Here is a 14,136-nt window from a genome sequence, read left to right as displayed (position 1 = left end):
CTGGAACCTGGGAACAGGGACGTCCCTTCTTGGAGCGGGGGAACGGGGTGGCCCAGCCCAGAACCTGGTGTGGGGGTCCCGGGGAGAGTGTCCTGGCCCAGCCCCGGAGCAAGAAGGGTCCCCAGTGGGGTTGTCCCGGTCCAGCCCAGGAGCGGGGGTGTCGCGGGAGGATCCCAGTCCGGGTTCCCCTCCGGGCTCCCCGGGCCGCTCCCGCCGTTGCCCGGCAACCGCTCCGCTCCCTCTGACCCCCGGGGGCGGGGCCTCAGTGCAGCCAATGGCAGCCCACGATCTTCTCCCCGAGAGCCCAGCCCCGCCACCTCGGGCCAATCAGCGCCCCCGTCTGTCCTGAGGGACAGCGCCGCTACCCAATGGCGAGGCGACATGCGCGATGGGAGGAGGAGGAAGGCGGGATCAACACGGGTCCTCCCGCAGAGGGCGGGGCCGGGCTCGGCGCGCGGATTGGCGGGAGATGCGACCGCTCCGCCCTTTAGGGCGGGGCCGTGGGCGAGGCAGCCAATGGGGAGGCGCGGGGGGCGGGGCCGCGCGCGCGGGGCGCTGAGGAGCCGCGGTCGCTGCGGGCGCCGGTTCGGAGGGGCCGGGACGGGCCGGGGGGTCCCGGGGGGTGTTCGGGGGGCTCGGGGGGTCCCGGAGGGTCCCGCGGGCACGGGGGGCTGGAGCGGAGCCGGTTTACGCGTGGGTGAGGAGGGCGGCGGGGCCGGGGGGGCTCGGGGAGGCGGCGGGGCCGGGCCGGGCTCCGTGACAGCCCCGTGCCCGTGTCCGTCCCGCCGGGCAGGGGCAGCTTGTGTGGGTTGTCCCCGCGGCGCTGCCCTGGGCCTGCTTGATTTTTTTTCCTTTCCCCGTCACCTTTTAGAGAAACCCGTGACCTTGTGGGGCATCGCGCAGTTAAAAATATCCCACAGGAGCTTCATGTGTGCGGACTCCAAGCGGCCTCCGGGGCTCCCTGTTTCCCGTCCCCAGCTGGGACCGAGGCGTGCGGGCTCGTCGGGGGACAGAGCCATGTGTGACGGGGACACTTAGCACCATGCTGGCTCCGGATGCGACAACTCCCGCTGCCCCTGGTGCCGAGGGGTCAGGAGTTTGCCAGGGAACGCTTTTCCTGCTTCCCTGCTGCCCTGCGCTGGCTGGGATAGACAGCCCGGACCTCGCTTTTTGAGTTCAGCTTTGGCATAAATACATCGAGCCCGGCATCCTGCGTTTTGCTTTTTGGAAAGCACATAACTCGATCTCCTTTTTGGAACTGTGGTCTCCGGAGATGGGTGCGTGTGGTGTTATGTCCCTGTGTCCAGAAGACAGCCCCGGTGGAGGACTTTCCCGGGATAGGTTTTGACACAAGCGTTTCACAAGTGGGACTGCAAAAGGCGTTATTTAAAGCTCTGGGAGCTGCAGCCTCTGGAGGGACGGGATGGCTGTGAGCATGGACGATGACGTTCCCCTCATCCTCACCCTGGACGACAGTGGGAGCACCGCCTCAGCCCCTCTGGATGACCTGGATCGGGAGGAGCTGCCTAACGAAAGTAAGATCCCTTTGTCATTCCCTGCCCACTTGTCTGTCTCTTTTGTGGTGGCTGCTCTTCCCAGTGCTTGCCAGGGCCCGAAACTCTCGGAGTTGTCTCTCGGCATCCCGAGGCTGCCTGAGAAAATCACATCAGGCAGTTGCTGCTTGTGTTGGTTGTTTGCTCACAGCTCCATGTGACACTGAACAGGCTGAATGGGTCCTACCAGTGCTGTTTCTAGCACATATTTTGGGTTTCTCTGTGACCTTAAGCTCAACCCTTCTCCACATTGTCCCTGAGCATCTCCTTCCCTTGGCACTGCCCCACTGCAGTTACCTCATGTAGTATTTTCCTATAAACATCTGTCCTTTACAACTGTTGTTTTGCTCATTTCTTAGTTTACATTCTGATTTTTGCAGTAAGAAAAGTGATAATGGGCCAGTAAATGCCTTTAACGCTTTTATTGTGTTCTTATCAAACAACCTGGAGTACTTTTAGACAATTATTCCTGCTGGTGTGAGCCCCAGGTGTTCAGTGGGGCAGAGCCAGTCTGTGAGCACTGGGAGGGGAAAAACAAAAGCCACCATCCCTCACCAGCTTTGGGGTTTTTTGTGTCTTTATTAAAGCCATCACCCTGCAGCAGGTTGGATGGGTACAGAGATGTGCCTGAGCATGTTCAGGGAGTTTCTGGTTTGTTTGCACCCTGTCACTGAATGAATCTGAGCAGTTTTGTTCCACACATCCCCGTGACTTCCAGCTGACATTGCAGGTGCATGCACAGGTCTTGTGATCCTGTTCCAGCCCTTTGTGCCACAAGCTGAACATTTGTAACAAAGAAATCATTTCCTGGCCTGGCATCCTTTTTTTTATCCACATTATTATTCCTCTGTGCCTCTGAGATTTGATTCCTCTTCTAATCAGATGGGTTCCCTTAATTTGCTCCTTCTGTGACTTCCCAAGTCAAGAGTTAGTTTTGGACAAAAAGGATTCTTCCTCCCTCCTCCCCCTCTTCTCCCACCCCTGCAGTTGACTTTCCCTAAGCTCTGCTGCATCCTTGCTCCATCCCATCTGTTTGTCTTTTAAAGTTTAGCTCTCTATTTTTAAGTTAAATAGAAGAGAGAATTCTTCCTCCGTCCACTGGTGTATTTATAGGATTCCTTGTGACTAATTTTAATCGCTCTTCTCTCTTTCTTCCCCCCGCCTCCCATCCCTTCAAAGAAGAAGTGGGGTGAGGCTTAACGTTTGCTTAAAACCAGCACTACTGTGTTAAAGCACAGGCATGAGAATGGATGTATTAATAAATAAAAATACTCCACAATCTGCTTCCCTGGAAATACAGGGAAGTTGTTTAGGGGCCAATTTTGCGCTTCTTAAGAGATTGCTGTGTGGTTCCTGAGGCTTCATTTCCTGGGATTCTCTGAATGAAACGTCTCTTATTTTGCCCTATGTTTTAATCGCTGTTAAAGTTGGATTTGCTGCAAAAATATAAAGCTTATTCTATGGAAGTGATAGGGAAGGAGCCTTCTGAAGTCAGGGTGGGAAGGAGGATTAGAGGAGGAAGGCTGGCATCAACAACTTGAAAGGCGAGTTTATCTCTGAGAAGCGGGAAGCTTAAATGAGTGAGTGAGCACAGTGACACCATCACTGGCAAAAGTAAGCTTGTTTAAAAACCAGGACGTGTGGTGCAGCTTTTCCTCTTTGCCTGCATGGAAAATCTGCTGTGAAATGCAGCGAATTTGTATCTCATGGAGGCTGTGAGGAATCAAATGTGCCCCTTCTGCTCTGCGTCCCGTTTGCTGCTGAGGGCTGAAATGGCATTAACAGAAGTGTGTAATGTTGTGGTTTTAGCCAGAAACTTGTCTTTCCCAGGGAAAAAGAGTATATGAGAAGTTCTTTTGAGGAGAGGCAGAGCCTCCCAGGGTGATGATGAGGACATGGAGACAGGGAAGGTCAGGAGGCTGTTTCCTTCTGGTTTTGTCTTCCTTTTGCATAAACTCTGCTAATAGAACATTCAGCCAGAATTTGGAGGAACAGCTCACTCGTTACAGTGCCTCAGGATCAACTCCTGAGGATTCAGTGGTGGGTTAAACACAAAGCTTTTATTTCAGTGTGTCCCCAGAACGGGCTGGGAGTGTTTGCAGTGAAGGACCCATTGTCCTCTTCCAAGTGACACCAAGGGAAAGACAAAGTCGCCTCAACTGCCCTTTGTTAAATCACACGTTTGTGGTTGATCATAATTTTCACTCCTGTTTTGTGTTGCTGCATCCCCAAACCTCTCTAAGTTTTAATCCATTTTCCTGTCACAAGTGTCTCCCTAAGTGCTGTGTACCTGTGTGGTTCAGTCTATCAGCTCTTGTGTTATTTAAGGAACTTGTTGTGCTTTTAAAAGGAAAAAACCTACCCATGGTGTGGCTTTGTTACAGTCGGGTCCTTGGGTAGATGAATTTGTAGTTTTGGACTCTTGGTGTTGGTTGTCTGGAAGTGCAGACAAGTTGCTGGGTTGAAATAAGTAGAAACAGGGTTTTCCAAAAGCAGTAGCAGATGTAAAAAGAAAGGACCAAAGTGCAGGAGTGGATATTCTTTTCCAAAGCTTTCAAAAGAGTCCTCTCCTGGGTAAGCGAATGTCTGGGGGTTAGAATAAAAGGAAGCTAAAGGAGAAAATTGTGTGGAAAATTACATTCTTAGACAAAATGTCCAGCTGCAAAAATTAATCTCCCAAATAATCCAGCTCTTAAGCACTTAATGGGAGAAAATACTTGCATGGGGAGGAATGTTAAAACCTCTGCCTTGCTTGGCTTGTGCTGGGATACAGGGCTTCCAGGGAGCTCCCGTTTGCAGCCACCACAAAGGATCAGAATCCTGCAAAGCTGACAGGAATTCAGACCACAGCCAGAAAAATGTGGTCCCTGTGGTGCTGGTGGTTTTCTGACTACCCCGTGTAGGACTTCAGCGCCGGGTAATTTTTCTTTCAAGCTCCAGCAGCTGAAGGAGACAGAGAGCAGCTCTTTCATCACTGAGTCCACGCGAATGAATGTGACGCTGCCCTTCCCTGGAACATCTTATCTGAGGATCTCTGAGTGCTGTACACGCTCTGATTAAACTTCCCAGCACCTTGCCTGAGGTGAATGACTAACCTGAAACTGCATTTCTGTGCCAGGTGAAAAGGGAGGTGCGGTCCTCGCGTGGCCTCTCCCGAAATTGTGTTCTGAGAATGATGAGAACCTGCCAGGGTTTAGCGATTTCCCATCCCTCACCCAAACTCCTGGGAAGTGTTCAAACAGAGTTCTCAAAATATCTCAAAGTGCAATGTCTGTTTTCCATCTACAAAGGCAGCGTGGATAGCCTTGAAACTCCGGGACAGTGTCTCTCCTTGAGCTGATGGGAACTATAAGCAATAAATGAGTGCACATTGATTTATCCTGCATTAGATCAGGTACAAGATTCTCCTTTACCTCCACATGGAAATTGCTGTGGGCTCAAGTGGAGTTTCAGTGTGTTCAGAGCAGAAAGTACAGCTCCGAGTGTCGGAGAGGGAACAATGGGATATTGTCTGTTTTCCCACACAATAGGTGATGGCAGGGGGAAGAAGTCATCTTTCAACTCTGGGTTTTTACAAGAAAGCAACTGCTTCTGCTATTGAGGTAAAAATTAATTATTGGGGAGGTGGGGGAGCAACTGCAACAGCCAAGAGAGAGGTTTTCTAGAAGGATTGTTGGAAAATGGGAAGTTATAACTTTGATTGGTATTTCAGGTGGGCCTTTGCAATCTCACTTCCTGCTGTCTAAGGAGTAAATTGTCAGGAAAATTAGAGCCAGCCTGGCCTTTTGGGATCGTTGACACATGCCCCTGTGCCTGTCACTGCTGGGAATGAGCAGGTGGCCCCAGCTGTGTAAAGAAAAGGAGATTTCTCTGTTGGTGAGGTTGGGGGGGAGTGCTCCAGGTTTGCTTGGTGAGGAATGTGGGTGAGGAATGCCCAAAGACTGTTGGTTGTGCCTGTGAAAGTTTAGTGTGTGCTGTGCTTCCCAGAGTGCTGGAGGGGGGCCTCTGCCCTTGCCTGGTGTCTGCACAGTTCCCTGATGGAATGTGTGAAGGGGCTTTCAGCAAAGCTGTTCTTTTTGTAATTGGCTGGTGGAGACCCATGTGATGGCTCTGAACAGTCTAATTACAGCATTAATGGATGATGTGTACACTAAACTTGTCTTCTTTAAATAAAATTCCTTTACTAATCCCCAGGTAGACATTTGCTTTTGGGAGTGGCCCAGGATTTGGGGCAGTTAATGTTCTTTTGAGGCACGTGAGCCACCTGGATTTTTAAGTATTTGGTAACTAATGCAACCTGAAGTGATAAAAGTCTTTTCTGTGTTGGATCTGGTTCCAGAACACGTTTGTATCAGCAGTGAGAGGGTAAGTCTGTCCATGTAGTCCACAGCTTCAGCTCATCTGGTCATGGAATCATCCCAGAGAACCACAGAATGGTTTGGGTTGGGAGGGACCTTAAAGCTCATTTCATTCCAACCTCCTGCCGCGGGCAGGGACACCTTCCACTAGCCCAGGTTGCTCCAAGCCCTGTCCAACCTGGCCTTGGGCACTTCCAGGGATGGGGCAGCCACAGCTTCTCTGGGAAACCTCATAGGGAAGAATTTCTTCCCAACACCCCATCTAACCCTGCCCTCTGGCAGTGGGAAGCCATTCCCCCTTGTCCTGTCACTCCTGGCCCTTGTAAAAAGTCAGTGAATCCCTGCTCATCAGATATCCTTGTTGCCTTCTTCCTACTGCCACTTCCTTTAGTGCCATCTGTGGATGAAAGAGGTTTCCAGGTGTAAAACAATTCCTAATGGGCTGAGGAAACAGAGAAGAAATACCTGACCTTTGGGGAAATGCTGCAACCACACAAACTCTTAGTTGCTGTGCTTCTTGAGGAACCATTTCAATTGCTGTGGACACATTCTGGCTTTGCTACCTTTGGAGGAAAAGAGGCATTTTAAATGTCAGCCATCTGGCAGATTTAATAAATCCTACAGGATCTGTAGGTTTTGGTCCTTGTGTGGAAGTAAGGGTTTTGAAGGTGGCAATTTGGGCTGGGGCACTGGGTATGAAGTGCTGTAGTTAATTAATGTGAAGAAATAAGGGATGAGGGAACAAGCAACTGCTTGCAATGGACCTGGCAGATCCCAAGATTTCCAACAGCCAGGCTCTTAAACAGCCTTTTGGATTATCTGGCGGCTTTCTTGGATGCTGTGCAGGATATTTCCTCACGTCATGGCCCCCAGTTCTACCGATTTGCCTTTAATTAGTTCCAGCAGCAGTGCTTCTGCTGCTGCCTTCAGAGGTGAAGCATGGCCAGACTACAGGACTGGGATCTCATTTTGGGAAGCAGTCGGGTTCTGCTGCTGGAGCAGCTCCTCCCTGTACCTGGGGTAAGTCAGTTAATGTCTTACCCCATTATATGGGCAACAGTCTCACCTGGAAAGCGCCAATTACACCTGGTGTGGAAGTGGACAGACAGGTAGGCTTCATTCCTTTGTTATGAAGAGGTGCTGTTTTGCATTGCTGTGCATGATTTGTTTTTCTTAATATGTACCTGCTTAAAATTTATAGAGAGAGCAATTTTTTTCCAGAGCACAAGTGGTAGTTTCGTGCTGGATTGTTGTTTACGCCTCTGAAAGTCTCATTTCTCCAGCCTAACAGCCTTGAATTCTGCAGCTTCTGCCAGGGCTTCTCTAATCCTTTCCTGGCCTAGATGAGTTATAATGAGTGTTTTAAGCAAGCAAAGCGAAGCAAAACTGCCTCCGAGATGAGTGAGGGGTGAAAATCTTGGAAAGGGAAATGAACACCCTAAACATAAGGAGATTATTGTTTTCTCCTTCAGTACAATTCGTTTCCCTTGGTGATGAGCTCTGTAAATACAGAGGAAGGAGGGAAATGCTGCTTTATGGGAGATGTTTGGTATGGTGTTAGAAATAGTGAAAAATGTGTTCCTGCTCTGGAATCTCACCTGACCTGAGAATTCAGGTTTTTAAGGCAGGACTGTGCTTAAATACTTGCCTGAGAGGGTAGAGCTGGTACCTTTCATTCAGGAGAAACAGCACTGTACTGTCCAAAACTCAAAAGCATTTGTGTGGACACATCCTCACCGTGGCTGTGTGAACGTGCTGCCTACAGAGGCAGAACCACGAGCCCAGTGCAGTACCAGGAGCCATCACGGGCTGCAGTTACCCAGGGTATTTTTTTTTTCCAAGCCTTCCTTGTTTTCTGAGCTCTGCAGGAGAGCGGTTTGCACAATGCACACATTGTGTGTCTCACAGTAGGATGCTCTGTCAAACAGAATCTCTGCACTGTTGACTCTTTCACGCAGTGCAAAAGAAAAAATTCCTGGTGATTTCATCCTGAATGCCCCATGCTGTTCAAATCTGAGCCGGTAACAGCGTCTACAAGGTGGAGAAGACTTGGGTTAGTGTTCCATTATCCGGGAGTCAAATGGTTCTTTCTCCTTTGTCGTCTCCCAGAGCACTGGGGACGGAGATCATCTTGCCTGCATGCTCGCTGTAAATTAGGGAGGATGCTGCAGAGTGGGGACAAGGGGTCTGGGAGCTCCTCGCTGCCTTCCTGGAGACAGGAGTGATGGACCTTAATGCTTCGAGGCAGGCAGCCTGTGCCCTTTGTGTGTCTCTTTCCCAGCACACATCTTTTTGGGATGAGAACAGGACAGGCTATTCTAGGTGTTTTCTCCCCGAGCCGATTGCTTTCGTTGGAAGAGGTGGGATAGGGGCACGTGCCATGGTGTGGGAGGGCTCTGCTTTTCGAACAGGTGGCCCTGGAACTATAAAACACGTTAAGGAGTCTGAAAGTGTTTGAGCTGCAGTTTTAAATCGACAACTTTCCAGCTCTAACCGGTCACTCCTCAGCCACCACAGCTGACTTGGGAACATTTGGCTCAGGAAGCGGAACAACAGTTGGAAACAAATAGTGATTAGTTTTTTCATGGCTTCCCAGGGAACGCGTCGGTTTGTTCGTTTTCCCCCCCGCCCTCGTTTTTGTGATTCCTGTGGATTTTTAAGGCACCGTAGATGCAGGATGTTCGGTTTAGCCAAGCTTGCTTACTGGCAGATTAAAATGAGCAAAGGCTGAGCACGCTGAGTTCACTCATCATAACCAACATGATGCTTCTCAGAACTTCCTTTGCCCTTGGTATCTTCACCGAGGAATCCTGCCTGCTGCCGTCAGCCCCCCTGCGTTGAAATCCCATTTTACCCATTTGAATGCTGTAAGAAGTGCTGTATAAACTAAACAGGAGCATCTGTGAAGTGGTTAGAGTTGTTGTTGATTGCCTTTTCCTTATTGCCTTCAGGGGATTTAAGCTTGAATTTGCTGGAAGTAGAATTTATGAGGCAGAACGCTCCATCTCTGATCCTTAAGCTGGGAAAAGTGCGGTGAATTTGATCGGTCTTTCTCTCACCTCCCATGTCTCTGGCTTGTGATCTGGACCTCGCAGGGCTCTCCCTGTGTCTTTTAGCATAATTGCTTTTTGCATGTGGAGAAGATGCCTGGTTTTCACATGGCTACTTTCACTGTGGAGAGCTGTAGGAGCAGCTTTAGGATTTCATCCATCTGCTCCTAGTGAGCAGTTCCGCAGGAAGCTCCTGCACCTGTCCTTCATCTGGGAGAGAGGGAAGCAGGAAAGGTGTGTTGGTGTTGATGCACAGCAGCACTGTGGGGTTGCTGAAAGATCCTGAGGATGACAAGAGGAGACTGCTGTGATTTGAATGACAGTGTGGGGGTTTGAAGCATCCAGTGCTGCTTTCATAATCATGATCTGGTCGTGTCTGTTTGCAACAAAAGGCTTTTCTTTTCCTGCTCATGTGGGGGAATAAAATTTAGGATGTATCTCTCTGCACAGCCTTGTTAAATCCTCTAATTCTGTGGGGCTGGACACTTTTAACTGCTCTTGCATTTCCTATATAACGTGTGTGTCTCTGTTGTCACCTGGGAATGTCTGACCATCTGTATTATATTCCAACTCTGCTTTTCTGAGAACACTTTCACTATCCCTAGTGGATTTGGGAAAGTTTATGGCACACAAGCAATGTGGCCTGTTAACACTTTCCCTAAAATGCAAAAATATGTTCCTGCTCTTCGTTAACCAAATGAAGAAATGTCTGCAGACTAAGTGATCAATCCTGAACTGGGAGCACTGCAAACTCCCCAGGGTCACATTAGACTGGTGAGTTGGCTGTGTCATTTAAGGAATAACCAGATGTGGGAGGAGGAAGGAAGGGATGCCATCACAGCTCGTGCTTTCGTGGCCTCTGGCTGTGGGTGTGGGCTCCAGAGGAAGAGGGTGAGGACAGTTTGGGCCAGAACAGTATTTCCAGTCTGTGCCATGTTTTCCGTGTCACAGTCACCCTGGCTGGAGGGGATCTGTGCCTGGAGAGAGGCACAAGAGCTGTGGCATAATCCGTCTTGTAAAGGCAGTGTTCCCACCACATGAATCAGCAGAGCCAGCTGGTCAGTGAGTTGGGGAGTGGTGAGTCACTGCTGCTGCTTGTTGCCCATTTGGTTGTTTTTCCTGGTGCTGAAGAGGAACGTGGTCCTACCCGTGTTAAATAAATACTCACAAGCAACTTACTAAGGAGAATTTTGGCATTTGGGGCAGGAGGGTGAAGTGACCAAGGCAAAGCTCCTTTTTTTTCAACTACAAGGGTGGTGGCAGGACCTTATCTCAGCGTTTGCAAGGGGGAAGATTTCAAAACATTGAAAATTATTCATAATTATTCATATTCAAAATTATTGTGCTGTGAGACAGCACAAGTGCATAGAAAACAAAAATGGTAATGGAAGCTTTAAAGCTGTTGGAGAGGCAGCAAAAAGTCACAGAACAGGCATGTCTAGACTGGCTAACACAGAACATATATAGATAAATATATATCAAATGAAGACATAGAAACTGGGACTGGAAGAAAATCAAAAAGAGAAATGTGGTCAGCAGAATTAAAGGTGCTCTAAAAGACTTGAGAAATAAAGACATGTTAAGTGATATTGGCCTGTCAGGAGTTCAGGGTTGAACACTACAGGGGAAGCTCAAGAAATACCACATGTATTCTATATTTGCTGAAAAGCCAGGTGACATGGTCATCATGTGGCCTATTCATCCATTCCTATGGTGAATAAAGTAGAGATTAAACAGCTGATTCTAAAGGTCAGCATTTAAAAATCAACAGATGACTTCCTTAAGGCTGCAGCTGAGGCAGTCTGGATATGGCTGTGATAGGGACTTTCTTCCAGCCCCAAAAGGTATTTAGCACCAGGCAGGAGACTGCAGGCCAGCCAGCCAAAGTTTCCAGGCAAAATAATGGGAAAACAGCAGTTGCTCTTCTAAAATCTGGATTTAAAGGGCAGGTTTTATGTATGGGTTTGTGAAAAAGTGAACGTCATATGAACCTGAAGTCATGAATTGACTGATTTTGTGAGGTTACAAGACAGACTGACAGTGTTTTGGGAGGATGTCTGGTTTTGTTTGATGTGTGTGTGACCAGCTGTAGGGTCACGCAGAGGTGGAGAGGGGCTGCCTTGGCCAGCAGAGAAGTTGAGCTGAGTCTGGTTTCATGAGCACCTGAGCTGAAAGTGAGCACGTGGGACACTTGTCCAGTGAGATGGAGAGTGTATTCCTTGGGCCTTCCAACAGGGATAATGATTAGGGTGAGTAGGTGATGTTGCCATCTGTGCTGGCTCTAGAGGGATCAATGTGTTCATGCTTGGCATGTTTCTAGTGACTTTGCTCCAGCTCATCCAAGGTCCCAGAGGCTTGAAGGTAAGTGTTGGTTGAAGCTGGAGAAATTCAGACAAGGAATAATGCACATATTGACAGTGTGTTAAAGTTTGGAACCACCTCATAAGAGCCAGAGAGGGTTCTGCAGTGCTGGGAGACTTCTGAAGTCAAAGTTGTCCATTTTCTAAGGATGTGGTTCTCTGTGGGGGCTGTAGGACTTGGAAGTAAGGAGCAGTTGAGGGAAAACCCTCTGGCAGCTGGTTTGCAGATGTCAAACTAATGGATTAACTCCTTCCTTCCTCTCCAGCCATTCCACATAACCTCCAGTTCCTGCCAGCAGCGGTTTCCACCAAATGTGCAAAAGTCTTTTTTTTATTAATGGAGAACAGTTCCACAGCACCAGAGGCTGGGGTTTTCCCTACTCCTTTACATGTGTCCTCCCCTGAAGTTGGCAGCTTCTCTTTCCTGGCTGAGCAGCAAGGCAGAGGAGATGTGGCAGTGTTGTATTTCAAAAGAACCAGTGTGGTGGAGTCGTGTTCTAACACCACAAAACGCAATTACCTCCTTATTACCACTGCATCACAACAAATAACTTTAATTGGTCTCAGCCTGTCATGGTAAGATATTAAGAGTTTGTTATTTAACTTTTAAATTCATGTCATTTTCTTGCTATCCCTCTCTCTTTAGGGAAAAAAACATCTGTAAGGCACATACCTTGTTTGTGCCTTCTCCATTCTAGTCCTGCTCCAGCACTGGGTGGCCGTGCAGGAGGTTTGTTGCCCAAATTAATGTTGGTTTCTCCCATAAGGGAAGCACTTCCTCTCTGCTTCCCACTCCTAACTTTGTGACTTCCCTGGAGAACTGCTGGTGGCTGGAACTGGCAGTCAGACCTGGCAGCACACTGCTTTTGTTAAAGAGGCCAGATTGCAGCTTAATCAAACATCTTTCCAAACTGCACCAGGGAAATCCAAAGGCTCTGCTTTGGAGAATTGAAATGAGGAACATGCTCTTAAACTGCTGACATCGTGTTGTTACCGATGCCAAAGCAGATCTTTAATGTGTTAAAAGCAAGTTTCCCTTTATGGAACAAAAAGAGGAAATTCCTTCATGTAACAGGATGCGTTAAAGAAATGCTATAGCTGAGGGTTTGTGATATTGTCTCCTTCCCTTTCCGTTATTCCTCAAATATTATGAATTAGAAATGTGTGTGTGTGTGTATTTCATGTCTGGCCTCTCTCATGAGCCAGAGTCTTAGGCTGGGTTGTCCCTTTTTTGTCGAGTTCAGCAAAAACGTCACTATTTCCAATTGTTTTTTCCATTGATTAGTTGTTTCACAGAGCCCCTCAATGAGCTGTCTCAGTTTGTGTAAAGCCTTTGTTGCTGTGATATGATTGGACTGATGAGATTATGGAGCATATTAGATGCTAAAAAGATGGATAATGTAAGGTTGTAAGTGATCCTTCTGTTGTGGCTTTGGCTTCTCCTTTTTGTGGTGGGGTGGTTCATTTGTTAAGATCAGAAATAAAGGATATGAAACCGGCAGCAATTTGGCTTAATACAAGTGAGGTTCTTAATTATATTTTCCTAATGCAACCTAATGCAATCTTTTTGTGGGAGTTTTGCTGATTAAAAATGCTTTTTGGGTTTGACTTTGCAGCTTTGTTAAGAAGGAGGAACTCTGTTGTTACACAGTCTCCTATTGAAGGAGTTCCAGCCTGGTTCCAGCTCTCCTTATTTCATGGACTTTCATGTGCAGGATTTAATCCCACAGCTGTCAAAAAGCAGCTTTGTGGAACAGGGCTTAGGCAGGGGGATGGTTTGCATGAGCTGCTGGAAGGCAGTGCAGCTGGGGAGCAAGAGGTAGTGGGGTAGGGAATGTTATCCTTGCAGGAGGCAGCTCTGTGGATTGAGGAGCAATCTTGGGTGATCTGGTGACTCTTGCAGCAGCTCCTGAGCTGTGTGGTCTGGTGTATGAGTGAGCCCTTTTGGGGGTCAGGGCCTCTCTGAGGGTGACAAAGCATCCATCAGTTCATCTTCAGCCACTGAAGTCCCTCGTTAACCTAACTGTGGATTCCAAACATCCCAGACAGGAGGGATCCGCCCCTCTGCCTCTTGCTGCCGCATATTCAGGAGTGAAAATTGTCCTGCGATCAAACAGTTCCTGGTCAAAACTTCCTATGTAACATTTCAAAAGGAAAAAAAAAACCAAAACAAGTCCCAGAGTGACTCAGGGATAAGATCAGAGGAGAGCAGGTGTCCTGGAGAGACAAAGCAGCAGATGAGGATCTCCAACCAACCGAGCTTGGCTGCTGTAGATGGGTAAAATTATCCCTATTTTCTTAGAAGCCTTTGATTTTTTTTTTGATTTTTTTTTTTTTAATTCTTCCTTACAAATGGCTCTGTTTGTCCCCAGCAGGGTGGTGCAGGAAGTGAATGTCCGAGTGAATCATCTTGGCTCACCTCCCGAGCCGCGGAGCAAATGGTTAATTGGCTCTGCCCCACTCAGAGCAAGAGCTGGCTGGAGCTTCTGCTGGGACAAAACCATTTCCTACCACGCTTTAGCTCTTCTGGCATCGTGTTTAGCTCGTGCAATGGGAGGGTTTTACATGTGTGCAGTGCAGATGTTAGCAAGGATACAGTGGTCCCCTAATTAAGCAACGCCAGGCTTAAGCTGTCTTCGCTATAAGAAGCTCAGCAGCACGATTGATAAGAGGCAATGATATATAAAATGTGACTTACCATGCTGAGGGACATCTGCTCCTCCTTCACGAGGATTCAGCTCCCTGTAGCGTGGTGATGAGAGCATGAAGTGAGCTCGTGTCGGTGCCGCAGGAACTCGCTGGGTTCTCGAATCAA

The 14,136-nt window shown here is 48.4% G+C and overlaps 1 protein-coding gene across 3 annotated transcripts in view; it reads left to right on the top strand.

Annotated features, from left to right (window-relative positions):
• Positions 1-534: 534 nt before the first annotated feature.
• TPCN1 (two pore segment channel 1) overlaps positions 535-14,136 on the top strand; it is a 45,760-nt gene continuing 32,158 nt past the window's right edge. Inside the window, exons 1-2 of one of the 3 annotated variants that reach the window (XM_027661475.1) lie at positions 535-584; positions 872-1,535. In XM_027661475.1, coding sequence (XP_027517276.1) covers positions 1,424-1,535 — 112 coding nt within the window. In that variant the 5' untranslated portion in view covers positions 535-584; positions 872-1,423. Of the gene's footprint in view, positions 585-682; positions 698-871; positions 1,536-14,136 lie in introns of those variants that run through there. The other 2 variants (XM_027661476.1, XM_027661477.1) reach the window with 2 other exon arrangements.

The sequence above is a fragment of the Corapipo altera genome, unplaced genomic scaffold, assembly GCF_003945725.1.
Source record: "Corapipo altera isolate COAL_440 unplaced genomic scaffold, ASM394572v1 150, whole genome shotgun sequence".
Taxonomy (NCBI): Eukaryota; Metazoa; Chordata; class Aves; order Passeriformes; family Pipridae; genus Corapipo; species Corapipo altera.
Note: the sequence above shows the minus strand (reverse complement) of the source record. Positions and strands in the feature narration are given on the sequence as shown.